Source organism: Ammospiza caudacuta, chromosome 31 (genome assembly GCF_027887145.1).
Source record: "Ammospiza caudacuta isolate bAmmCau1 chromosome 31, bAmmCau1.pri, whole genome shotgun sequence".
Lineage (NCBI taxonomy): Eukaryota > Metazoa > Chordata > Aves > Passeriformes > Passerellidae > Ammospiza > Ammospiza caudacuta.
In genome coordinates, this window is record NC_080623.1 from 3,887,360 (window position 1) to 3,912,789 (window position 25,430).

Consider the following 25,430-nt stretch of genomic DNA (forward strand, 5'->3'; position numbering starts at 1 on the left):
GTGGGGAAGGGGCTCCCTATGTCCCCCCAAAACTCGGGGGGGGGGGTCCCCATGTCCCCCCTGACCCCCATAACTGTGGGAGGGGGTCCCCATGACCCCTCCAAACCCCCAAAACGCAGGGGGGGGGGTCCCCATGTCCCCCCTGACCCCCAAAACTGTGTGGGGGGGGTGTCCCCATGTCCCCTCCAAACCCCCAAAACTCGGGGGGGGGTCCCCATGTCCCCCCTGACCCCCAAAACTGTGGGAGGGGGTCCCCATGTCCCCTCCAAACCCCCAAAACTCGGGGGGGGTTTCCACATGTCCCCCCTGACCCCCATATCTGTGGGGGGGGGGGGGTGTCCCCATGTCCCCTCCAAACCCCCAAAACGCAGGGGGGGGGGGGTCCCCATGTCCCCCCTGACCCCCAAAACTGTGGGGGGGGGTGTCCCCATGTCCCCCCACCCCCTCCCGCGCACGTGGCCCCACGTGGGTTGGGGCGTCCCCCGCGCCCCCCCCCTTTTTTTTTTGTTTAAATTTAACGAGAGGGCGGAGTTATGCAAATGAGCGGGACTCCTTTTAGGCGCGGTGGGCGGGGTTACGCAAATGAGCGCCTCCCTTTAGGCGTTGCGGGCGGGGTTATTCAAATGAGCGCCCCCTTTCGGTGCGGTGGGCGGGGTTATGCAAATGAGCGCCCCCTTTTTGTGTCGCTGTCGCCGCTGGCGGCGCCTCTGCCCCGGCCGAGCCGAGCGAGGAGCGCGACACGAGCGGGGACCATGAGGGGACTCGGGGCCATCGCGGTGCTGGGGGCGCTGCTCATCCTGGCTCAGGCTCAGAGCAGTAAGTCGGGGGGTTTTGGGGTGCGGGGGGCGTCCAGAGTTCCATCCTTTGGGGTTTTGGGGTGCGCGGGGCGTCAGGAGCTTCATCCTGTGGGGTTTTGGGGTGTGGGCTGTGGGCTTTTGGGGTGCAGAGCCCACCCTGAAAAGGAAATCCTTCACTGAGTTGGGTTGCACCCCGATTTCCCCCCTTTTGGGTGGTTTTGGGTTCGGGTTAGAGGCATAAATTGGGGGTTTTTGGGGTGCAGGGGGTGTCGAGAGTTCCATCCTTTGGGGTTTTGGGGTGTGCGGGGCTTCATCCTGTGGGGTTTTGGGGTGCAGAGCCCACCCTGAAAGGGAAATCCTTCATGGAGTTGGGTTGCACCCCAATATTTCCCCTCTGGGGTGGTTGTGGGTTCGGGTTAGAGGTATAAATTGGGGTTTTTTTGGGGTGCAGGGGGTGTCGAGAGTTCCATCCTTTGGGGTTTTGGGGTGTGCGGGGCTTCATCCTGTGGGGTTTTGGGGTGCAGAGCCCACCCTGAAAGGGAAATCCTTCACTGAGTTGGGTTGCACCCCGATTTTCCCCCTTTGGGGTGGTTTTGGGTTCGGGTTAGAGGCATAAATTGGGGGTTTTTGGAGTGCAGGGGGTGTCGAGAGTTCTATCTTTTGGGGTTTTGGGGTGCAGAGCCCACCCTGAAAGGGAAATCCTTCATGGAGTTGAGTTGCACCCCAATATTTCCCCTCTGGGTGTGGTTTTGAGTTAAGGTTGGTGGCATAAATTGGGGTTTTTTGGGGGGTGGGGGGCTTCATCCTGTGGGGTTTTGGGGTGCAGAGCCCACCCTGAAAGGGAAATCCTTCACTGAGTTGAGTTGCACCCCAATATTCCCCCTTTGGGGTGGTTGTGGGGTCTCTGGGGGTGGTTTTGGGGTCCTTGGGGCTGGTTGTGGGCTCAGGTTAGAGGCATAAATTGGGGTTTTTTTGGGGTGCAGAGGGTGTCAAGAGTTCCATCTTTTGGGGTTTTGGGGTGCAGATCCCCTCCCTTAAAGAGTAATCCTTTATGGAGCTGGGGTGTACCCCGATAATTCCACTTTGGGTTTAGGGTTACAGGCATAAATTGGGGTTTTTTTGGGGGGTGGGGGGCTTCATCCTGTGGGGTTTTGGGGTGCAGAGCCCACCCTGAAAGGGAAATCCTTCACTGAGTTGGGTTGTACCCCAATATTCCCCTTTGGGGTGGTTTGGGGGTCCCTGGGGGTGGTTTGGGGGTCCCTGGGGGTGGTTTTGTGTTCATGTTGGCGGCATAAATGGTTTTTTTTTTGGGTGGGGAGTGCCAGGAGCTTCATTCTTTGGGGTTTTGGGGTTCAGAGCCCCCCCTTAAAGGCAAATCCTTCATGGAGTTGGCTTGTACCCCAATAATTCCTCTTTGGGGTGGTTTTGGGGTCTCTAGGGAGGGTTGGGGTTGGTGGAATAAGTGGGGTTTTTTTTGGGGTGTAGGGAGTGCCAGGAGCTTTGGGGTTTTGGGGTGCAGAGCCCCCCCGTCAAAGCCAAATCCTTCATGGGGTTGGCTTGTACCCCAATAATTCCTCTTTGGGGTGGTTTTGGGGTCTCTGGGGGTGGTTTTGGGGTCTCTGGGGGTGGTTTTGGGGTCTCTAGGGCTGGTTTTGGGGCCTCCAGGGGTGGTTTTGGGGTCTCTAGGGGTGATTTTGGGGTCTCTAGAGGTGGTTTTGGGGTCTCTAGGGGTGGTTTTGGGGTCTCTAGAGGTGGTTTTGGGGTCTCTAGGGGTGGTTTTGGGGTCCTTGGGGGTGGTTTTGGGGTCTCTGGGGGTGGTTGTGGGTTGGTGTTGGTGGTGTAAATGTTTTTTTTTTTTGGGTGGCGAGTGCCAGGAACTTTATTCTTTGGAGTTTTGGGGTGCAGAGTCCTCACTTAAAGGGAGATCCTTCACGAAGCTGGGTTGAACCCCGATATTCCCATTTGAGGGTGGTTTTGGGGTTCCCGGGAGTGGTTTTGGGGTTCCCAGGAGTGGTTTCGGGGTCTCTAGGGGTGGTTGTGGGGTCTCTGGGGGTGGTTTTGGGGTCTGTAGAGGTGGTTTTGGGGTCTCTAGGGCTGGTTTTGGGGTCTCTAGAGGTGGTTTTGGGGTCTCTAGGGGTGGTTTTGGGGTCTCCAGGGGTGGTTTTGGGGTCTCTGGGGGTGGATTTGGGGGTCTCTAGGGATGGATTTGGGGTCTCTAGGGGTGGATTTGGGGTCCCTGGGGGTGGATTTGGGGTCTCTGGGGGTGGATTTGGGGTCTCGGGGTGGTTTTGGGGTCTGACACTGGGGGCTCACAGGGGACTTTGCAGCCCCCCGAACATTGGGGTGACCTGGCAGCCCCCCGACCTTAGGGGGACCCTGCAGCCCCCCGATGCTTGAGGGTCACGGGGGGACCGTGCATCCCCCCTGACGCTGAGGGGACTCTGCAGCCCCCCAGCATTGGGGCGATCTGGCAGCCCCCCGACCCTGGGGGGACTCTGCAGCCCCCCGAGACTTGGGGGGGGGACAGGGGGACCCTGCAGCCCCCCGACCCCGGGGTGTCCCCGTTCCATCCCGTCCCGTCCCCCCCCGGCTCAGCTGAGCGTCACATGCAGCGGCTTTGGGGCCATGTGACGGCTTTGGCCGCGCGTGGCTTGGCCCGAGCTCCGTCACGAGGGCCCCGAGTCCCCCCCGGGTCTCCCCAGGGTCCCCCCAGGGTCGGGGGGACACCCCAGGGGAGGGGGGGGCGGACCCCGGCAAAGGGGAGACGCTTGGGGCTTATGGGGGGGACACTGGGGACATTGAGGTCCTGAGAGTTGGGGACATGGGGGACACTGGGGACTCGTCAAACTCCCAAGAACTGGGGACACAGGGGACCTGGCAGTGTCCTGAGAGTTGGGGACATTGGGGACTCGTCAAACTCCCAAGAACTGGGGACCTGGCAGTGTCCTGAGAGTTGGGGACATGGGGGACATTGGGGACCTCAGTGACCCCTGGGACTTGGGGACATGGGGAACCTGGGAGTGTCCTGAGAGTGGGGGACATGGGGGACATTGGGGACCTGGCAGTGTCCTGAGAGCTGGGGACATGGGGGACACTGGGGACTTGTCAAACTCCCAAGAACTGGGGACACAGGGGACCTGGCAGTGTCCTGAGAGTTGGGGACATGGGGGACATTGGGGACTTGTCAAACTCCCAAGAATTGGGGACACAGGAGACCTGGCAGTGTCCTGAGAGTTGGGGACATGGGGGACATTGGGGACCTCAGTGACCCCTGGGACTTGGGGACATGGAGGACCTGGGAGTGTCCTGAAAGTGGGGGACATTGGGGACTTGTCAGACCCCTGCAAGTTGGGGACATGGGGGACATGAGGGGCCTGGCAGTGTCCTGGGAGTGGGAGACATGGGGGACATTGGGGACCTCAATGACACCTGAGAGTTGGGGACACAGGGATGTGGGAGTGGGGAAATTGGGGACATGGGGCATGTGACAGTGTCCTGAAAGTGGGGGACACTGGGGACTTGTCAGACCCCTGCGAGTTGGGGACATGGGGGACATGAGGGGCCTGGCAGTGTCCTGGGAGTGGGGGACATTGGGGACATTGGGGACCTCACTGACCGCTGAGAGTTGGGGACATGGGGGACCTGAGAGTGGGGCCATGGGGGACATTGGGGACCTCAATGACACCTGAGAGTTGGGGACACAGGGATGTGGGAGTGGGGAAATTGGGGACATGGGGCATGTGACAGTGTCCTGAAAGTGGGGGACATTGGGGACATTGGGGACCTCACTGACCGCTGAGAGTTGGGGACAAGGGGGACCTGGGAGCGTCCTGAGTGTGGGGGACATGGGGGACATTGGGGATGTGGCAATGTCCTGGGAGTGGGGAACATTGAGGACACTGGGGACATGGGCACCTCATTGACTCCTGAGAGTTGGGGACACGTGAGGACCTGGAAATGTCCTGGGAGTGGGGGGCGTGTGGGACCCAGCAGTCCCCCAAAAATGGGGGACAGGGGGGGACACGACAAACCCCGGAAAAAGGGAACACAGGGGACATGACAGCCACCGAAAATGGGGACACGGAGGGACACGACAAACCCCGAAAATGGGGACACATGGGACACGTGGGACCCTTCATCCCCCTGAGCGTAAGGGACATGTTGGGGACATGGGAGACATGACAACCCACAAAAATGGGGGACATGGGGGGACATGACAAACCCCGAAAATGGGGACACATGGAACCCTTCATCCCCCTGAGCATAAGGGACATGTTGGGGACATGATAGCCCCCCAAAAATGGGGGACATGGGGGCGCATGTGGGACCCTTCATCCCCCTCAGTGTAAGGGACGTGTTGGGGACGTGGGGGACGTGACAACCCACAAAAATGGGGGACATTGGGGGGATACGACAAAGCCCTGAAAATGGGGACACGGAGGGACATGTGGGACCCGACAGCCCCCCGAAAATGGGGGACACGGGGGGCACATGCGGGACCTCTGATCCCCCTGAGAATGGAGACGCGGGGGACACGACAACCCCCCAAAACAGGGGACACGTGGCACCCGAGAGCCCCCCGACGACGGTGCCGCGTGTGCCCCGTGTGGCGCTGTCCCTGAGCGGGTGTCGCTGTCCCCGCAGGAGCCGCCGGGCGCGGCCGCAGCCGCGGGCGGGGCCCGGCCTGGGGCGGGCAGGGGCGGCCGGGGCCGTTCGGAGCCTGGGACTCGGCGCTGTACCCGCCCTGGCAGCGCGACAGCCGCGACTGCTGGACAGGTGAGTGCCACCCCCGGGACAGCCGGGTCACCTGCCCGGGGCGACCGTGTCACCTACCTGGGACAGCCGCGTCACCCACATGGGCTGGCCGTGTCGCTGACCCCCCCCCCCCCCACCCTGATGGTGTCCCCGCACAGGTGGCGATGTCACCTACCCGGGATGGCTGTGTCGCTGACCCCCCCTCCCATTGTCCCCGCACAGGTGGCGATGTCACCTTCGACATCAGCAACGACGCGCCGACGCTGGCGGGCGCCCAGGCCACGTTCTCCATCGCGCTGCGCCTGCCGGGCACCCAGCGGGCACTGCCCGACGGCCGCGTGGTCTGGGGGCAGAACTGCACCGTCAACGGTCTGGGAGCCCCGAAACACCCTGAAACTGCCCCAAAACCCACCCCGAAACTGCCCCAAAACCACCCTGAAACAACCCTGAAACCACCCTGAAACTTCCCCAAAAACCACCCTGAAACTGCCCCAAAACCACCCTGAAACAACCCTGAAACAATCCCAAAAACCACCCTGAAACTGCCCCAAAAACAACCCCGAAACTGCCCATAACTAACCCAAAACCCACCCTGAAACAACCCCAAAAACCACCCTGAAACTGCCCCAAAAACAACCCTGAAACAACCCTGAAACAATCCCCAAAACCACCCTGAAACTGCCCCAAAAACCACCCCAAAACTGCCCATAACTAACCCAAAAACCACCATGAAACTGCCCCAAAAACCACCCCAAAACTGACCCAAAAGCAACCCTGAAACTGCCCCAAAAACTACCCTGAAACTGCCCCAAAAACCACCCTGAAACTGCCCCAAAAACCACCCTGAAACAACCCCCAAAACAACCCTGAAACCACCCTGAAACTGCCCATAACTAACCCAAAACCCACCCTGAAATTATCCCAAAACCATCCTGAAACCACCTCAAACCAACCCCAAACCACCCTGAAACAACCCCAAAAACACCCTGAAACCCCTTAAACCTCCCAAACCACCCTGAAACAACCCAAAACTAACCCCAAAACCACCCTGAAATTATCCCCAAACCACCCTGAAACCACCCCAAAATCCCTTAAACCTCCAAAACCACCCCAAAACCACCCTGAAACCACCCTGAAGCTACCCCAAAAACCACTCTGAAACAACCCCAAAAACCACCCTGAAACCACCCTGAAACAACCCAAAACTAACCCCAAAACCCACCCTGAAATTATCCCCAAACCACCCTGGAACTGCCCAAAACCATCCTGAAACCACCTCAAACCAACCCCAAACCACCCTGAAACCGCCCCAAAATCCCTTAAACCTCCAAAACCGCTCCAAAACCACCCTGAAACCACCCTGAAACTACCCCAAAAACAACCCTAAAACCACCCTGAAACTGCCCCAAAAACAACCCTGAAACAACCCTGAAACCACCCTGAAACAACCCCCAAAACCACCCTGAAACCACCCTGAAACTGCCCATAACTAACCCAAAACCCACCCTGAAATTATCCCAAAACCATCCTGAAACCACCTCAAACCAACCCCAAACCACCCTGAAACAACCCCAAAACAACCCCAAAAACACCCTGAAACCCCTTAAACCTCCCAAACCACCCTGAAACTGCCCCAAAAACAACCCTGAAACAACCCCAAAAACCACCCTGAAACAACCCCCAAAACAACCCTGAAACTGCCCCAGAAACACCCTGAAACCCCTTAAACCTCCCAAACCACCCTGAAACAACCCAAAACCATCCTAAAACCACCTCAAACCAACCCCAAACCACCCTGAAACCGCCCCAAAATCCCTTAAACCTCCGAAACCACCCTGAAAGAACCCCAAAACTACCCTTAAATCACCCGAAACCACCCCAAACTCCCCAAAACCCCAGCGTCCCCTTTATGCCACGTGTCCCCACAATGTCCCCAATGTCCCCGGTGTCCCCGCAGGCACGCAGGTGACACGGGGGGACCCGGTGTTCCCGGAGCAGCCGGACGCCACCGGGACCTTCCCGGACGGGACCCCCCTGCCCCGGGGCCGGCGTGGGAAGTTCGTCTACGTCTGGTGGACCTGGGGTGAGTGAGGTGGCACCGCTGTCACCAAGGTGCCACCGCTGTCCCCGGGGTGGCACCGAATCCCTCTGGTGGCACCGCTGTCCCCAGGGTGGCACCGAGCCTGCTGAGGTGGCACCGAGCCCACCCTGGGGGCACTGACAATGCTGTGGTGACACTGACTTCGTGTGGTGGTGGCACTGAGCCTGCCATGGTGGCACTGGCGCCGCTGTGGTGGCACCAACCTCATGTCGTGACACCAACTTTGCCGTGCTGGCGCTGTCCCCATTGTGGTGGCACTGTTCCTGCTGCGATGGCACTGTCCTGATGGTGGCACTGTCCCCACGGTGGTGGCTCTGTCCCCACTGTCCCCAGGGCGGTACTGGCAGGTGCTGGACGGGCCGGTGTCACAGCTCACCGTGGAGGTGGCACTGTCCTGATGGTGGCACTGTCCCCACTGTCCCCAGGGCAGTACTGGCAGGTGCTGGACGGGCCGGTGTCCCCGCTATGGTGGCACTGTCCCCACTGTCCCCACTGTCCCCAGGGCAGTACTGGCAGGTGCTGGATGGGCCGGTGTCCCTGCTACGGTGGCACTGTCCCCATGGTGGTGGCACTGTCCCCATCGTCCCCACTGTCCCCGTTGTCCCCAGGGCGGTACTGGCAGGTGCTGGACGGGCCGGTGTCCCTGCTATGGTGGCACTGTCCCCACTGTCCCCATTGTCCCTGTTGTCCCCAGGGCGGTACTGGCAGGTGCTGGACAGGCAGGTGTCCCCGCTATGGTGGCACTGTCCCCATGGTGGTGGCACTGTCCCCATTGTCCCCACTGTCCCTGTTGTCCCCAGGGCAGTACTGGCAGGTGCTGGATGGGCCGGTGTCCCTGCTATGGTGGCACCGAGCCCACGGTGATGGCACTGTCCCCATTGTCCCCACTGTCCCCAGGGCGGTACTGGCAGGTGCTGGACGGGCCGGTGTCCCCGCTATGGTGGCACTGTCCCCATGGTGGTGGCACTGTCCCCACGGTGGTGGCACTGTCCCCACTGTCCCCACTGTCCCCGTTGTCCCCAGGGCGGTACTGGCAGGTGCTGGACGGGCCGGTGTCACAGCTCACCGTGGACACCCAGGGGGTGGCACTCGGCTCCTACACCATGGAGGTCACCGTGTACCACGCCCGGGGACGGCAGAAATTCGTCCCCATCGGCCACGGCAGCAGCCAGTTCAGTGTCACCGGTGGGTGACAGCGGGGGGACACCGGGGGGGTGACAACGGGACACCGGGGGGGCACGGGATGGGTGACATAGGGGGCACAGGGTGGGGGGATTTGGAATGGGAAATGGGGGGGATTTGGGGTGGGAGTGGTGGGTGAGGGGGTGCGGGTGACACTGGGTGCGGGTGACACTGGGTGTGGGTGACATTGAGTGTGGGTGGCACTGGGTGCGGGTGACATTGACTGTGGGTGGCACTGGGTGCGGGTGACATTGGGTGTGGGTGGCACTGGGTGCAGGTGACACTGGGTGCGGGTGACACTGGGTGCAGGTGACATTTGGTGTGGGTAACATTTGGTGTGGGTGACATTGGGTGTGGGTGGCACTGGGTGTGGGTGACACTGGGTGCGGGTGACACTGGGTGCGGGTGGCACTGGGTTTCAGGACTGTGACACTGGGCTTTGGGGCTGTAGGTGACACTGGGCACAGGTGACACTGGGCACAGGTGACACTGGCTGTAGGTGACAGTGCGAATGACACTGGGTGCTGAGGCTGGAGGTGACACTGGGTGTAGGTGACAGTGCAGGTGACACTGGGCGCAGGTGACACTGGGTTTTGGGTCTGTGACACTGGATTTTGGGGGCAGTAGGTGACACTGGGTGCTGAGGCTGGAGGTGACACCGGGTGCAGGTGACACTGGGTGCTTGAGCTATAGGTGGCACTAGATGTGGGTGACACCGGGTGCTGAGGCTGGAGGTGACACCGGGTGCAGGTGACACTGGCTGTAGGTGACAGTCAGGTGACACTGGCTATAGGTGACACCACACGCCACCACTCCATCTCCCAGTCACTCCCCTGCCCGTCCCCACGCTGTCCCCACACCCTCACTGTGTCCCCACATTGTCCCCAACTGTCCCCCTACCCTCACTATGTCCCCACATTGTCCCCTCGCTGTCCCCACCCTCACGCTGTCCCCGCTCTGTCCCTCCACTGTCCCCAACTGTCCCCATACCCTCACCGTGTCCCCTTGCTGTCCCCTCGCTGTCCCCAACTGTCCCCATACCCTCACCATGTCCACAACTGTCCTCTCACCCTCACTGTGTCCCCACACTGTCCCCTTGCTGTCCCCACACCTTCACCATGTCCCCAACTGTCCCCCACCCTCACCGTGTCCCCTCGCTGTCCCCGCACTGTCCCCCCACCCTCACTATGTCCCTGGGCTGTCCCCAACTGTCGCCATACCCTCACCGTGTCCCCTTGCTGTCCCCAGCCGTCCTCTCACCCTCACCGTGTCCCCACGCTGTCCCCTCGCTGTCCCCACGCTGTCCCCCCACCCTCACTATGTCCCTGGGCTGTCCCCAACTGTCGCCATACCCTCACCTTGCCCCCTCGCTGTCCCCACCCTCACGCTGTCCCCGCTCTGTCCCCATACCCTCACCGTGTCCCCTTGCTGTCCCCAGCTGTCCTCTCACCCTCACGCTGTCCCCGCACTGTCCCCCCACCCTCACAATGTCCCTTGGCTGTCCCCAACTGTCCCCATACCCTCACCGTGTCCCCACGCTGTCCCCCACCCTCACCGTGTCCCCACGCTGTCCCCACGCTGTCGCCCCCCTCACGCCGTCCCCTCGCTGTCCCCAGACCAGGTCCCGCTCTCGGTGGCGGTGTCGCAGCTCCCGGGCGCGGTGCCGGTGCCCGGTGCCGGTGCCTTCGTGCGGAACCGCGCGGTGGCGTTCGCGGTGCGGCTGCACGACCCGAGCCGGTACCTGCGGGACGCGGACGTGTCCTTCTCGTGGGACTTCGGCGACCAGAGCGGGACCCTCATCACCCGCAGCGCCACCGTCACGCACACCTATCGCGACATCGGCACCTTCTCGGCGCGCCTGGTGCTGCAGGCCGCCATCCCGCTCAGCCCCTGCGGGCCCAGCACGGCCCCCGCGGCCACCACCGAGGGTGGCACCGAGCCCGCGGCCACCACCGAGGGTGGCACCGAGCCCGCGGCCACCACGGCCACCCCCGCCGCGGGGGGACAGAGCACGGGTGAGGGGAATGGCGGGCGGGGTGGGGTCGCTGTCGCCGCGGGCTGGGGGGACAGGTCGGGGTTGTCGCAGCGCGTGGTTTGTGGCGCTGGTGTCGCCAAACCCCCCAGAGCCATCCCAGTCACAACGGTGTGACACCCTTGTCCCCCCGCCCCAGACTGAGTGTCCCCAATGTCCCCCCACCCCGTACTGAGTGTTCCCAGCCCCTCAGAGCCACCCCGTGCCAGAACGTGTGTCACCGGTGTCCCCTCACCCCGTAATTTGTGGCCCTAATGTCCCTCCAGCCCGTAATGTGTATCCCCAATGTCCCTTCACCCTCCAATGTCCCCCCACACCAGACTGAGTGTCCCCAATGTCCCCCCAGCCCCTCAGAGCCACCCCATGACAGAACACGTGTCCCCAGTGTCCCCTCACCCCGTAATTTGTGGCCCTAATGTCCACTCACCCTTCAGAGCCGCTCCATCCCATCATTTGTGTCCCCAGCGTCCCTCCAGCCCGTAATGTGTATCCCCAATGTCCCTTCACCCTCCAATGTCCCCCCACACCAGAGTGAGTGTCCCCAATGTCCCTTCACCCTCCAATGTCCCCCCGCACCAGACTGTGTGTCCCCAATGTCCCCCCAGCCCCTCAGAGCCACCCCATGACAGAAGGCGTGTCCCCAGTGTCCCCTCACCCCCCAGAGCCACCACAATTCATAATGTGTGTCACCAGTGTCCCCTCACCCCATAATTTACGTCCCCCCACACCAGACTGAGTGTCCCCAATGTCCCTTCACCCTCCAATGTCCCCCCACCCCATAATTTGTGTCCCCCTGCCCCACAGAGCCCCCAGACCGCCCCAACCCACCGTGTGTCCCCCCAGTGTCACCTAAGGGGACACGGAGCACCCCGGACACTGCAACTGGGGGGTCCCAGGGGGTCCCAAACCAAGAGGTGACCCCAGCCCGGAATCGAGCGGTCCCAGGGGGGTCCCAAACCAGAGGTGACCCCAGCCTGGACTCTGGGGGGGTCCCCGGGTGACCCCAGCCCAGATTTTGGGGGTCCCCGGGTGACCCCAACCCGGATTTGGGGGTCCCCGGGTGACCCCAGCCCCTTTTCCCCCGCAGCCTCCGGGGAGCCGGCGGAGCCCACGGGGGGCTCGGCAGCGGAACCGTCGGACCCGGCTGTCACCGAGCCCGCTGTCCCTGTTGTCACCGAGCCCGCTGTCACCGAGCCCGCTGTCCCCGTTGTCACCGAGCCCTCCGTGCCCTCCGCCACCGACCCCGCCGCCACCGAGCTCTCGGTCCCCGCTGTCACCGCCAGCGCCGCTCCTGTCGCCTCCTCCGCGTCCCCCGCTGTCGCCACCGCGCCCGGGGCCACCTCTGTCCCCTCTGTCCCCTCGGTGGAAGCGACAGCGGCTGCAGGTGGGTGCTGGCCCTGCCCGGGGGTGGGGACACGTCAGGGATTGTCCCCAAGGGCCGGGGGTGGGGACGCGTCGGGAATTGTCCCCAAGGGTTCCGCTGTCCCCAGCGTTTCCCGTGTGTCCCTGCAGGCGCGGGTGATGTCACGGCTGCTGCCACAGCTGGATCGGCCACAGCTGGATCAGCCCTCGATGCCACCGCCGCGGCCACGCTCGCTGTCACCGCAGATGCCACCGTGGGAGCGGCCGCTGTGTCCCTGGCGGCTGCCACATCTGGAGCCACATCTGGCGCCACATCTGGCGCCACGCCTGGCACCACGGCCCAGCCCCTGGCACTGGTGAAGCGCCAGGCGCCGGTTGGGGACGTGCCCTGTGTCCTGTACCGCTACGGCACCTTCGCCACCCAGCTGGACATTGTCCGTGAGTCTGGGGTCCCCGGGGGTCCCTGGGGGTCTTGGGGGCTCCAACCGGGGGTCCCCACCCCGCTGAGCCCCCCTGTCCCCCCCAGAGGGCATCGAGAGCGTGGCCATCGTGCAGGTGGTGCCCGAGGGCGGCGGTGGCAGCAGCGTGGAGCTGACGGTGACGTGCGAGGGAGGGTGAGTGGGGACAGAGGGGACAGCGGAGGGGACGGCGCCCAAAATGCTCCCCAAAACCCCCCCAAAGCCTCAAAATGGTCCCAAATCCCCGCAAAAATGACCCCAAATCCCCCCAAAACGGTCCCAAAAATGACCCCTAATCCCCCCCAAAAACTGCCCCCAAACCTGCAAAAACGGTCCCAAAAATGACCCCAAATCCCCCCAAAACGGTCCCAAAAATGACCCCAAATCCCCCCAAAATGGCCCCAAATCCCCAAAAATGCCCCCAAATCCCCCCAAAACGGACCTGAAACCACCAGAAATGGGTTGAAAATGGCCTCAAATCCCCAAAATTATTCTGAAACCCCGCAAAAACTGCCCCGAAACCCCCCAAAACTGCCCCTGAACTCCCCAAAATGGTCCCAAAGATGACCCCAAATCCCCCCATAATGGCCCCAAATCCCCCAAAATGACCCCAAATCCCCAAAATTGCCCCCAAATCCCCCAAAAAGGACCTGAAATCACCAGAAATGGCCTGAAAATGGCCTCAAATCCCCAAAATTATTCCGAAACCCCGCAAAAACTGCCCCGAAACCCCCCAAAACTGCCCCTGAACTCCCCAAAACGGTCCCAAAGATGACCCCAAATCCCCCCAAAATGGCCCCAAATCCCCAAAAATGGCCCCAAATCCCCCCAAAACGGACCTGAAACCACCAGAAATGGCCTGAAAATGGCCTCAAATCCCCAAAATTATTCCGAAACCCCCCAAAACTGCCCCCCAAAAATGGTCCCAAAAATGACCCCAAATCCCCCCATAATGGCCCCAAATCCCCCAAAACGGACCTGAAACCACCAGAAATGGCCTGAAAATGGCCTCAAATCCCCAAAATTATTCCGAAACCCCGCAAAAACTGCCCCGAAACCCCCCAAAACTGCCCCAAAGACGACCCCAAATCCCCCCAAAACGGCCCCAAATCCCCCGAAAACGGCCCCAAATCCCCCGAAAACGACCCCAAATCCCCCCAAACGACCCTCAGGGTGCCGTCGGAGGTGTGCACGGTGGTGGCGGACCCCGAGTGCCGCGCGGCCGAGGCCGAGTCGTGCTCGCCGGTGTCGCCGTCGCCGCCGGGCTGCGAGCTCGTGCTGCGCCAGGACTTCAACCGCAGCGGCCTCTTCTGCCTCAACGTGTCCCTGGCCAACGGCAACGGGCTGGCCGTGGCCTCCACCCGCGTGGCCGTGGGAGGTGCGACACCACCACGGGGTCCCCGATGTCCCCAAGGTCCCCTGGGTGTCCCCTGGGTGGGGCTGGGCAGTTCCTGGTCCTGGGAGGTGGCACTGGGTCCTGGGACGTCCCCAGTGTCCCCTGGGTGGGGCTGGGCAGTTCCTGTCCTCGGAGGAGGTGGCACCTGGCCGTGGCCTCCACCCGCGTGGCCGTGGGAGGTGCGACACCGCCACGGGGTCCCCAATGTCCCCAAGGTCCCCTGGGTGTCTCCTGAATGGGATTGGGCGGTTCCTGGTCCGGGGATGTGACAGGGACACGGGGACGGGCTCCTGGGATGTCCCCAATGTCCCCTGGGTGGGGCTGGGCGGTTCTTGCTCCGGGGAAGTGGCGGGGACACGGGGACAGGGTCCCCAAGATCCCTTGGGTGTCCCTTGATGGGTGGTTCCTGGTCCCAGTACGTGGCACAGGGTCCTGGAATGTCCCCAAGGTCCCCTGGGTGTCCCCTGAATGGGATTGGGCAGTTCCTGGCCCAGGGACGTGACAGGGACAGGGGGAAAAGGGTCCCTAAGGTCCCCTGGGTGGCACTGGGGTGTTTCTGTCCTGTCAGAGGTGGCACTGGGTCCTGGGATGTCCCCAGTGTCCCCTGGGTGGGGCTGGGTGGTTCCTGTCCTCGGAGGAGGTGACACCTGGCCGTGGCCTCCACCCGCGTGGCCGTGGGAGGTGCGACGCCACCACGGGGTCCCCGATGTCCCCAAGGTCCCCTGGGTGTCCCCTGGGTGGGGCTGGGTTGTCCATGGCCCAGAGGAGGTGACAGGGACACGGGGACAGGGACAGGGAGATGTCCCCGGCTGTCCCCTGAGTGGCACTGGGTGGTTCTTGCTCCTGGGAAGTGGCAGGGACACGGGGTCAGGGTCCTTGAGGTCCCCTGGGTGTCCCCTGGGTGGGGCTGAGGTGTCTCTGGCCCAGAGGAGGTGACAGGGACATCGGGACAGGGTCCCTGAGGGTTCCTGGGAGGGGCTGGGCTGTCCCTGCTCTGGGAGGTGACAGGGACACAGGGACAGGTCCCGGGGACGTCCCCAAGGTCCCCTGGTGGCACCGGGCTGTCCCTGCTCTGGGAGGTGACAGGGACACAGGGACAGGTCCCGGGGACGTCCCCAAGGTCCCCTGGTGGCACCGGGCTGTCCCTGTCCCCAGGAGCCAGCCCGGCCCGCGGTCACACCACGCTGTTCGTGGCACTCGTGCTGGTGGCGGCCGCCCTGGGCACGGCCGCGTACACCTACAGGTGAGGGGACAGCGGGGACAGTGGGGGGACATCGGGGACACTGCAGACATTTGGGACAGCGGGGGCATCGGGGACATCGGGGGGACACTGGGGGGATTGGGAACAGTGGAGCATTGGGGACATCGGGGGGATTGGGGACATTGGGGACAGCGGGGACAGCGGGGGGATCGGGGACATCGGGGACATCGGGGACAGCGGGGACATTGGGGGGCTTGGGGACATTGGGGACAGTGGGGACATCGGGGACAGCAGGGACATCGGGGACATTGGGGACAGCGGGGACATCAGGGGGATTGGGGACATTGGGGACAGCGGGGACAACGGGGACATCGGGGACATCAGGGACATTGGGGACAGCGGGGACATCGGGGGGTTGGGGACATTGGGAACACATGGGAGGGGAGCAGGGTGAGAGGACATTGGGGACATGGGGGAGCTGGGGACATGGGGGACAGTGGAGACATTGGGGACATTATGGGGTGGAGGTGACACCGTGGGGTTGGGGACACTCTCTGTGGGGTTGGGGACATCGGGGACACTTCCAGTGGGGCTGGGGACACTCTGTGTGGTTGGGGACACTTTTTATGGCTTTATGGGGTTGTTATGGGGTTGGGGACATTGGGGACACTCTGTGGGGTTGGGGACATTGAGGACACTCCCTATGAGGATGGGGACACTCTGTGGGGTTGGGGACACTTTTTATGGGGTTGGGGACATCGGGGACAGTCTTTATGGGGTGGAGGTGACACCATAGGGTTGGGGACATTCTCTGTGGGGTTGGGGACACTTTTTATGGGGTTATTATGGGGTTGGGGACACTGGGGACACTCTTTATGGGGTGGAGGTGACACCGTAGGGTTGGGGACACTCTGTGGGGTTGGGGACACTTTTTATGGGGTTGGGGACATCGGGGACACTCTTTATGGAGTTGGGGACACCGTGGGGTTGGGGACACGCTTTATGGGGTTGGGGACAGTTTTTATGGGGTTGGGGACATCGGGGACCCTCTTTATGGGGTGGAGGTGACACTGTGGGGTTGGGGACACTCTCTGTGGGATTTGGGACACTTTTTATGGGGTTGGGGACATCGGGGACAGTCTTTATGGGGTGGAGGTGACACTGTGGGGTTGGGGACACTTTTTATGGGGTTATTATGGGGTTGGGGACATCGGGGACCCTCTTTATGGGGTGGAGGTGACACCGTGAGGTTGGGGACACTCTGTGGGGTTGGGGACACTTTTTATGGCTTCATGGAGTTGTTACGGCCTTGGGGACATCGGGGACACTTCCAGTGGGGTTGGGGACATCGGGGACACCCCCAACGAGGCGGTGACCCCGTGTCCCCCCCCAGACGGGCCAAGTCGCCGTCGCTGTCCCCGGTGTCCCCCGCGGTGTCCCGCTCGCGGCCGTGGCTGTCCCCGAATGTCCCCGCGGTTCGGCGGCTGCTGCAGCGCGCCCTGGGCGCGGCCCCGAGCGGCGAGAGCAGCCCCCTGCTCCGGGCCCGCTCGGTCTAGGGACCCCCGCCCCAAAATCCCACCCCAAACAACCCCCCCGGAGCTGGGGACAGGCTTGGGGACAGACGTGGTGGCCTTGGTGGCACCGGGATTAAAGCTGCGATGCGCCCAAAGCTTTGGCTCTGTGGGATTTTTAGAGGGGGTCTGGGGGCGTTTCGAGGGGTCCCGGAGGGGTTTTGGGGGGCTCTGGGGGGGGGTCCAGGAGGGTTTTGAGGGGATTTTGGGGGGATTCTGGGGAATTTGGGGGGATCCGGGGGGGATTTTGGGGGGCTCTGAGGGGGATCCAGGAGGGTTTTGAGGTGATTTTGGGGAATTTGGGGGGATCCGGGGGGGTTTTGGGGCAGTTTTGGGAATGTCTGAGGTGATCTGGGGGGATTTTGGGGGGCTCTGGGGGGGATCCAGGAGGGTTTTGAGGGGATTTTGGGGGGATTCTGGGGAATTTGGGGGGATCCGGGGGGGATTTTGGGGGGCTCTGGGGGGGATCCAGGAGGGTTTTGAGGTGATTTTGGGGAATTTGGGGGGATCCGGGGGGGTTTTGGGGCAGTTTTGGGAATGTCTGAGGTGATCTGGGGGGATTTTGGGGGGCTCTGAGGGGATCCGGGGAGGTTTCGGAGGGGTCTTGGGTGGATTTTGGGGGAGTTGGGTGGATTTTTGGGGGGTCCTGGGGGGGCTATGGGGGGATTTTTGGGAGATTCTGGGCGTTTGGGGGTGGGGGTTTGGGTGGGTTTTGGGGGGGTCTGGGTTGTCCTGAGTGGATTTTGGGGGGTCTTGAGGGGTCCCAAGAGGAAATTTTGGGGGATCGTGGGGGGTTTTAGGGCGTCCTGAGGGGAAGTTGAGGCACCTTGGCGTGTCTGGAGACGTCCCAAGAGAAATTTGGGATGTCTGAAGAGTTTTGGGATGGATTTTGGGGGGTTTTGGGGTGTTCTGGGGGGTCCCGAGCAGCGAGAGCAGCCCCCTCCTCTGGGGCCGCTCCCTCTAGAGACCCTCACCCCAAAAAGAGTGACCACACCCCCTAATTTACATATTAATTAAAGACTTATTTGACTAAATCCTCAAATTTCTTGATTTGTTAATGACCACACTCACATTGTCCATATAAGCCAATGACCACGCCCCTAAATTTACATACAATGAATAATTCCTGTGCCCACACCCTCTAATTTCCATATTTGTTAATGACCCCGCCCATTATGTGACCACGCCCATATTTTCAACATGAGTAATGGCCACACCCCCTAATTTCCATAAAAGCAAATGTTCACGCCCCCAATTTTAATATTAATTAAGCTAATGCCTCCTTGACCACGCCTGCTAAGATCCATACTTTTAATGGCCACGCCCCCTAATTTGCATAACACAGACATAAATTTTGACCACATGATTGTCATTCTACTCAATGACCACGCCCCCTAATTTCCATATTAATTAAAGTTAATATCAGCATTTTGGTTCATGCTCTCAATTTTCATAGCAGTGGCCACACCTCTTAATTTCCATATTATTTAAATATAGTTCCCACTAGTTTGCATATCAAGTGACAACGCCCTCTAGTTTACAAAGTAATTAAAGGTCATATCCTCATTGTGGCCACGCCCTCTAATTTCCATATTAATCAATGGCCACGCCCCCTCAAATACACACATTTTCATTTTAATAAATGTCCACGCCCCTTAATTTCCATATTATTTAAATATAACATGTGGTCACGCCCATTATTTCCATACCAATCTATAACCACACCCTCTAATTACCATATGGATGAAGCTAATTTCTACTGTTAGCCCCACCCTCTAATTTGCATATCCCACAATTGGCCAAGCCTCCACGTTGGCCACACCCCCTAATTTCCATATCAACAAATGACCACGCCCTCTAGTTTGCATGCTAATTAAAAGTCATGCCATCGAGTTTGGACACGCCCTCTTGTTTCCATACCTGTCGTTGGCCACGCCCCCTAGCACCACCCACTTTCAATTTAAATGAATAACCGCGCCCCTTAATTTCCATGTCATTGAACTATAATATTTAGCCACGCCCACTGATTTCCATACAGACATAGCGCCACGCCCCCTAATTACCATATGAACGCAGCTCATTTGCGCTGTTAGCCCCGCCCTCTCATTTCCATATACCACATTTGGCCACGCCTCCATTTTTTTGCCACGCCCCCTGCTCGCCGCGCCGCCGCCTTTGCGTCACTTCCGGGGCGGCCCCGCGGCGCGCGCGCAAAGATGGCGACGCCCTATGTGACGGACGAGACCGGTGAGAGCGGGGGGGCCCCGCGGCCTGGGGGGGCTCCGGGACCCCTCCGGGGCTGCCCCGGAAACCCCGCGGCCCCCCGGGACCGCCCCCAACCCGCGCGGGGCTCCCGGGGGCGGGAAAGGCCTCAAGGGGGGGTTGGGGGGGCGGGACCCCCGTGAGGGGCCTGAGGAGGGGTCCGGGGGTTGTGAGGGGAGGGCGCGGCGAGGGTTTTGGGGAGGGGTCCGTGAGGGGTTTGGGGTCCCCCTGAGGAATTTGGGTTTGCGATTTTGGGGTGTCTGAGAGAGAAGTTGAATTTGAGGGGGGGTCCCGGGACCCCCGTGAGGGGCCTGAGGAGGGGTCCAGGTTTGGTTGGGGAGGGTCCGGGGTTTGTGAGGGGAGGGGGCGGGGAGGGTTTTGGGGAGGGGTCCTGGAGGTCTCCGTGAGGGGTTTGGGGTCTCTAAGGGGGCGTCTCGGGGTCGGGAAGGGTCTGAACGGGGGTTTGGGGAGGGGTCCCGAGACCCCCATGAGGGACCTTAGGGGTTCTCGGGTTTGCAAGGGGAGCAGGGGGGGGAAAGGTTTTGGGGAGGGGTCCTGGAGGTCCCCGTGAGGGGTCTGGGGTCTCTGAGGGGTGATTGGATTTGAGGGGGGTCCCGGGACCCCCGTGAGGGGCCTGGGGGGTCTCTGGGGGTTGTGAGGGGAGGGAAGCATGAGGGATTTGAGGAGGGGTCCGTGAGGGGTTTGGGGTCCCCGAGAGGGATTTGGGGTCTCTGGGGGGGGGTTGGATTTGAGGGGGGGTCTGGGGATCCCTGTGAGGGGTCTGAGGGGGCAGCGAGGATTTTGGGGAGGGGTCTTGGAGGTCGCCAGGAGGGGCTTTGGGGTATCCATGAGGGGTTTGGGGTCTCTGGGGGGGGGGTTTGGATTTGAGGGGGGTCCCGGGACCCCCGAGAGGGGTCTGGGGGTGTCCTGGGCTATTTGGGGAGGGGTCCCGGTGGTCTCCGTGAGGGGTTTGGGGTGTTCTGAGGGGGGGCTGGCTTTGGGGGGGGGGGGGGTGTCCCTGGGAATGTCCCCGAGCCCCCCCGGGGGTCCTGGCAGGGTCTTTGGGGTGTCCTGGGGTCCCCCCGGTACCGAGGGCTGTCCCCAGGATGTCCCCAGGATGTCCCCAGGATGTCCCCAGGATGTCCCCATCCCGCCATGAGTGTCCCCGTGGTGTGCCTGGGGTGTCCCCACGGTGTCCCCACAGTGTCCCCAATCCCTGTGCTGTCTGTGGGGCTGTCCCCGCTCTGTCCCCATGTCCCCACAGTGTCCCCACGGTGTCCCCACGGTGTCCCCATGGTGTCCCCAATCCCTGTGCTGTCTGTGGGGCTGTCCCCACGGTGTCCCCATGTCCCCACGGTGTCCCCACGGTGTCCCCATGGTGTCCCTGCTGTCCCCACCATGTCCCCACCGTGTCCCCATGGTGTCGCTGGTGTCCCCATGCTGTCCCCAGCTGTCCCCATGGTGTCCCTGCACTGTCCCTCTGTCCCCATGGTGTCCCTGCTGTCCCCACCATGTCCTGCCATGTCCCCATGGTATCGCTGGTGTCCCCAGCTGTCCCCACAGTGTCCCTGCACTGTCCCCATGGTGTCCCCACCATGTCCCCACCGTGTCCCCAGCTGTCCCCATGGTGTCCCTGCACTGTCTCAATGTCCCCAGTGTGTCCCCATGCTGTCCCCACCACGTCCCCACCACGTCCCCATGGTATCGCTGGTGTCCCTGCACTGTCCCCATGGCGTCCCCACCGTGTCCCCAGCTGTCCCCAGCTGTCCCCATGGTGTCCCTGTACTGTCTCAATGTCCCCATTCTGTCCCCATGCTGTCCCCACCATGTCCCGCCGTGTCCCCATGGTATCGCTGGTGTCCCCAGCTGTCCCCATGGCGTCCCCACCATGTCCCCAGCTGTCCCCATGGCGTCCCCACCATGTCCCCACCGTGTCCCCAGCTGTCCCCATGGTGTCCCTGCACTGTCTCAATGTCCCCAGCTGTCCCCACCATGTCCCCAGTGTGTCCACATTCTGTCTCCATTCTGTCCCCATTCTGTCCTCATGCTGTCCCCCCCGTGTCCCCGCCGTGTCCCCAGCTGTCCCCATGCTGTCCCCACCATGTCCCCAGTGTGTCCCCATGCTGTCCCCACCACGTCCCGCCGTGTCCCCATGGTATCGCTGGTGTCCCCAGCTGTCCCCACGCTGTCCCCACCATGTCCCCACCATGTCCCCATGGTGTCCCCCCGTGTCCCCGCCGTGTCCCCAGCTGTCCCCATGCTGTCCCCCCGTGTCCCCGCCGTGTCCCCAGCTGTCCCCACGCTGTCCCCACCACGTCCCCACCATGTCCCCACCATGTCCCCATGGTGTCCCCCCGTGTCCCCGCCGTGTCCCCAGCTGTCCCCATGGTGTCCCCAGGCAGGTACATCCCCTCCACGCAGCGCCCGGACGGCACCTGGCGGAAGCAGCGCCGGGTCAAGGAGGGCTACGTGCCCCAGGAGGAGGTGCCCGTGTGAGTGGGGGTCCCTGGGGGGGTCCTTGGGGGGGGTCCTGAGGGGTCTCGGGGGGTCCTGGGGGGGTCTCAGGGTGTGGGGAGGGGTCGGGTCCCACCCAGGCCTGGCTCTGCATCCCCCACACCTTCCCTGTCCCCCCTGTCCCCCTCAAATCCCTTTCTGGAGCCCCCCTCAGACCCTTCAAATCCCCCCCAAAACCCCTCCTGTCCCCCCCAGACCCCTCCTGTCCCCCCCAGACCCTTCAAATCCCCTCCAGGACCCACCAAAACCCCTCCTGTCCCCCCCAGACCCCTCAAATCCCCTCCAGGACCCCCCAAAACCCCTCCTGTCCCCCCCAGACCCCTCCTGTCCCCCCCAGACCCTTCAAATCCCCTCCAGGACCCCCCAAAACCCCTCCTGTCCCCCCCCAGACCCCTCCTGTCCCCCCTAAACCCCTCAAATCCCCTCCAGGACCCCTTAAATCCCCTCCTGTCTCCCCCAAACTCCTCAAATCCCTTCCTTGATTCCCCTAGACCCCTTCAGGACCCCCCAAAATTTCTCTTTTCCCCCCCTAAACCCCTCCAGGACCCCCTCAAATCCCTTAAATCCCCTCTTGGATGCCCCCAGAACTCCCCCCAACCCCTCTTGTTACCCCCAGATCCCTCAAATCCCCTCCAGGACCCCCCCAAACCCCTCCAGGACCCCTCAAATCCCTTCCTGTCCCCCCATAACCCCTCAAATCCCCTCCTGTCACCCCCAAACCCCTCCAGGACTCCCCCAAACCCCTCAAATCCCCTCCAGGACCCCCCAAATTCCCTCTTGTCTCCCCCAAATCCCCTCCAAAACCCCCCCTAAACCCCTCCTGTGTCCCCCAAAACCTCTCCTCTGCCCCCCTAAACCCCTCAAATCCCTTCCTTGATGCCTTGAGACCCCTCCAGGACCCCTCAAATCCCCTCCAGGACCCCCCCAAATCCCTTAAATCCCCTCCTGGATCCCCCCAAACCCTTCCAGGACGCCCCTCCATCCCCTCCTGTTACCCCCAGACCCTTTCAAATCCCCTCCAGGACCCCCCCAAACCCCTCCTGTCCCCCAATAACCCCTCCAGGACTCCCCCAAACCCCTTCAGGACTCCCCCAAACCCCTTCAGGACCCCCCAAACCCCTCCAGGACCCCCCAAACCCCTCCAGGACTCCCCCAAACCCCTTCAGGACCCCCCCAAACCCCTCAAATCCCCTCCAGGACTCCCCCAAACCCCTCCAGGACCCCCCAAACCCCTCAAATCCTCTCCTGGACCTCCCCCAAACCCCTCCAGGACTCCCCCAAACCCCTTCAGGATCCCCCCAAACCCCTCAAATCCCCTCCAGGACCCCCCCAAACCCCTCCAGGACCCCCCAAACCCCCTCTCATCTCCTTCAAACCCCTCCAGGACCCCCCCAGATCCCCTCCTCAAACCCCTCCTGTCCTCCCCAAACCCCTCAAATCCCCTCCTGGACCTCCCCCAAACCCTTCCAGGACCCTTTCAACCCCCTCCTGTTACCCCCAAACCCCTCCACGCCCCTTCCCCAAAACCCCCTGACCCTCTTCATTTATTTGATTTGATTTGATTTTGATTTTTTTCCCCCCCTTTATCTCCAGCTACGAGAACAAATACGTGAAATTCTTCCGGAGCAAACCCGAGCTGCCGCCGGGGCTGAACCCCGAGGCCGCCGCCCCCTCCCCGCCGGGCCGAGGGACCCCCGGGCGGCCCGATGGGGGCGGCTGCGACCCCTCCCCAACTTTATCCAAGAGCGCCCGAAGGAACCTGAAACGCAAAGAGAAAAGGAAACAGCAGCAGGAAAAAGATCGGGAAAACCACGGGGACGGACTGAGCCAGGAGCTGGAAAAAATCAACCTGGGAGGAGGAGGAGGAGGAGGAGGAGGAGGAGGAGGAGGAGGAGGAGGAGACAACGGAGGAGGAGGCGGGACAACGGGAGGGGAGAAAAACGTGGAAAACCCCGGGAATCCCGGCAAGAATTCGGGGAAAAATTCCAGCAAGAATTCGGTGAAAAATTCAGCAGAATCGGGGAGGAATTCGAGCAAGAATTCAGAAGATTCTGGGAAGAATTCCAGCAAAAGTTCAGCAGATTTTGGGAAGAATTCAGCGAATTCCGGGATTAAATCGGGGAATAGTTCTGGGGATAATTTGGGGAGTAACGTTGGGAGTTTGGGGAGTCATTTGGGGGCTAACACTGGGAATTTGGGGAGTAATTTAGGGTGTAACACCAGGAATTCCGGGGGTAATTTGGGAGGTAATTTAGGAGGTAACACTGGGAATTTGGGGGGTAATTTAGGGGGTAATTTGAGGAGTAATTCTGGGAATAACCTCGGGAATTCCGGGGGTAATTCTGGAAATAATTTGGGGAAAACTCCTGGAAATAATCCCGAGAATAATAATAATTTGGGGGCTAATAATTCAGGAAATAATAATTCAGGAAACAATCCTGGGAATAATAACTCGGGGAACAACAATTTGGGGCTGAACTGGGGGAAAAATTCCGCGAATAATCCTGGGAATAATCCCGGAAATAATAACTTGGGGATGAATTTGGGGAATAATTCTGGGAGTAAGCAGATGGATTCGGGGGGCAGTTTAGGGACCCGCTCGGGTGGTACCCAGATGAATTCGGGGGGCAATTCTGGGACGCCCTTGGGCAGTAAGCAGATGAATTTGGGGGGCAGTTACGGGAATACCTTGGGCAGCACCCAGATGAATTCGGGGGGCAGTTATGGGAATATCCTGAGCAGTACCCAGATGAATTCGGGGGGCAATTCTGGCACCCCCTTGGGCAGTAAGCAGATGAATTCGGGGGACAGTTATGGGAATATCCCGAGCAGTACCCAGATGAATTCGAGGGGCAGTTTAGGCACCCCCTTGAGCAGTAAGCAGATGAATTCAGGGGGCAATTCTGGGAATACCTTGGGCAGCACCCAGATGAATTTGGGGGGCAGTTTAGGCACCCCCTTGAGCAGTAAGCAGATGAATTCAAGGGGCAATTCTGGGAATACCTTGGGCAGCACCCAGATGAATTTGGGGGGCAATTCTGGCACCCCCTTGGGCATCACCCAGATGAATTCGGGGGGCAATTCTGGCACCCCCTTGGGCATCACCCAGATGAATTCGGGGGGCAGTTCGGGGACCCCCTCGGGCATCACCCAGATGAATTCGGGGAGCAATCCTGGGACCCCCTCGGGCATCACCCAGATCAATTTGGGGGGCAATCCCGGGACCCCCTTGGGCATCACCCAGATGAATTCGGGGAGCAGTTTGGGCACCCCCTCGGGCATCACCCAGATGAATTCGGGGGGCACTCCCGGCACCCCCTCGGGCAGCACCCCCCGTGCCCAGCCCCGGGCTCACCCCCGGCCCCTCGGAGCGGGCCCGGCGCATCAAGAGCCTGCGGAAGAAGCTGCGGCAGGTGCAGGAGCTGCAGCAGCGCCTGGAGCGGGGGGCGCTGCCCGAGCCCAGCCCGGAGCAGCTGCAGAAGCTGGGCCGGAGGAGGGCGCTGGAGGAGGAACTCAGGGCGCTGGAGCCGGACTCGGAGTGAGGGCGGCTGGGGCTTTTCAAGGCTTTTTTAAGTTATTTTTGGGGGTTTTTTCTTGGTTTATTTTGGTTTTAGTTTAGTTTTTATTTTGGTTTATTTGGGTTTTTTATTTTGGTTTATTTTAGTTTTATTTGGGTTTTTTATTTTGGTTTATTTTAGTTTTATTTGGGTTTTTTATTTTGGTTTATTTTGGTTTTATTTTGGTTTTTTATTTTGGTTTATTTTGGTTTTATTTTGGTTTTTTATTTTGGTTTCTATTG

At 61.2% G+C, this 25,430-nt stretch overlaps 2 protein-coding genes across 2 annotated transcripts; both read left to right on the top strand.

Annotated features, from left to right (window-relative positions):
* The first annotated feature begins 752 nt into the window (after window positions 1-752).
* PMEL (premelanosome protein) lies at window positions 753-16,876 on the top strand. Its single transcript, XM_058822000.1, has 12 exons — window positions 753-816; window positions 5,442-5,573; window positions 5,775-5,921; window positions 7,510-7,635; window positions 8,677-8,838; window positions 10,452-10,850; window positions 11,955-12,251; window positions 12,380-12,667; window positions 12,756-12,843; window positions 13,860-14,065; window positions 15,239-15,326; window positions 16,678-16,876. Exons 1-12 carry the CDS (start codon window positions 753-755, stop codon window positions 16,838-16,840), a joined length of 2,160 nt encoding a protein of 719 aa, XP_058677983.1. The 3' UTR covers window positions 16,841-16,876.
* Window positions 16,877-19,021: 2,145 nt separating this feature from the next.
* On the top strand, window positions 19,022-25,334 carry PYM1 (PYM homolog 1, exon junction complex associated factor). The gene is given in 4 exon segments (XM_058822211.1): window positions 19,022-19,102; window positions 21,516-21,609; window positions 23,225-23,490; window positions 24,905-25,334. Coding segments are annotated over 4 exon segments (660 nt in total). The 5' UTR covers window positions 19,022-19,071; the 3' UTR covers window positions 25,174-25,334.
* Window positions 25,335-25,430: the final 96 nt, after the last annotated feature.

Excerpts from the sequence above, each read along its gene's own strand:
- PMEL (XM_058822000.1), top strand. The coding sequence starts at position 753 with ATGAGGGGACTCGGGGCCATCGCGGTGCTGGGGGCGCTGCTCATCCTG. Across the intron at positions 5,922-7,509 it reads GCAGAACTGCACCGTCAACG|GCACGCAGGTGACACGGGGG; the intron begins GTCTGGGAGCCC and ends GTGTCCCCGCAG. Across the intron at positions 8,839-10,451 it reads CAGCCAGTTCAGTGTCACCG|ACCAGGTCCCGCTCTCGGTG; the intron begins GTGGGTGACAGC and ends CGCTGTCCCCAG.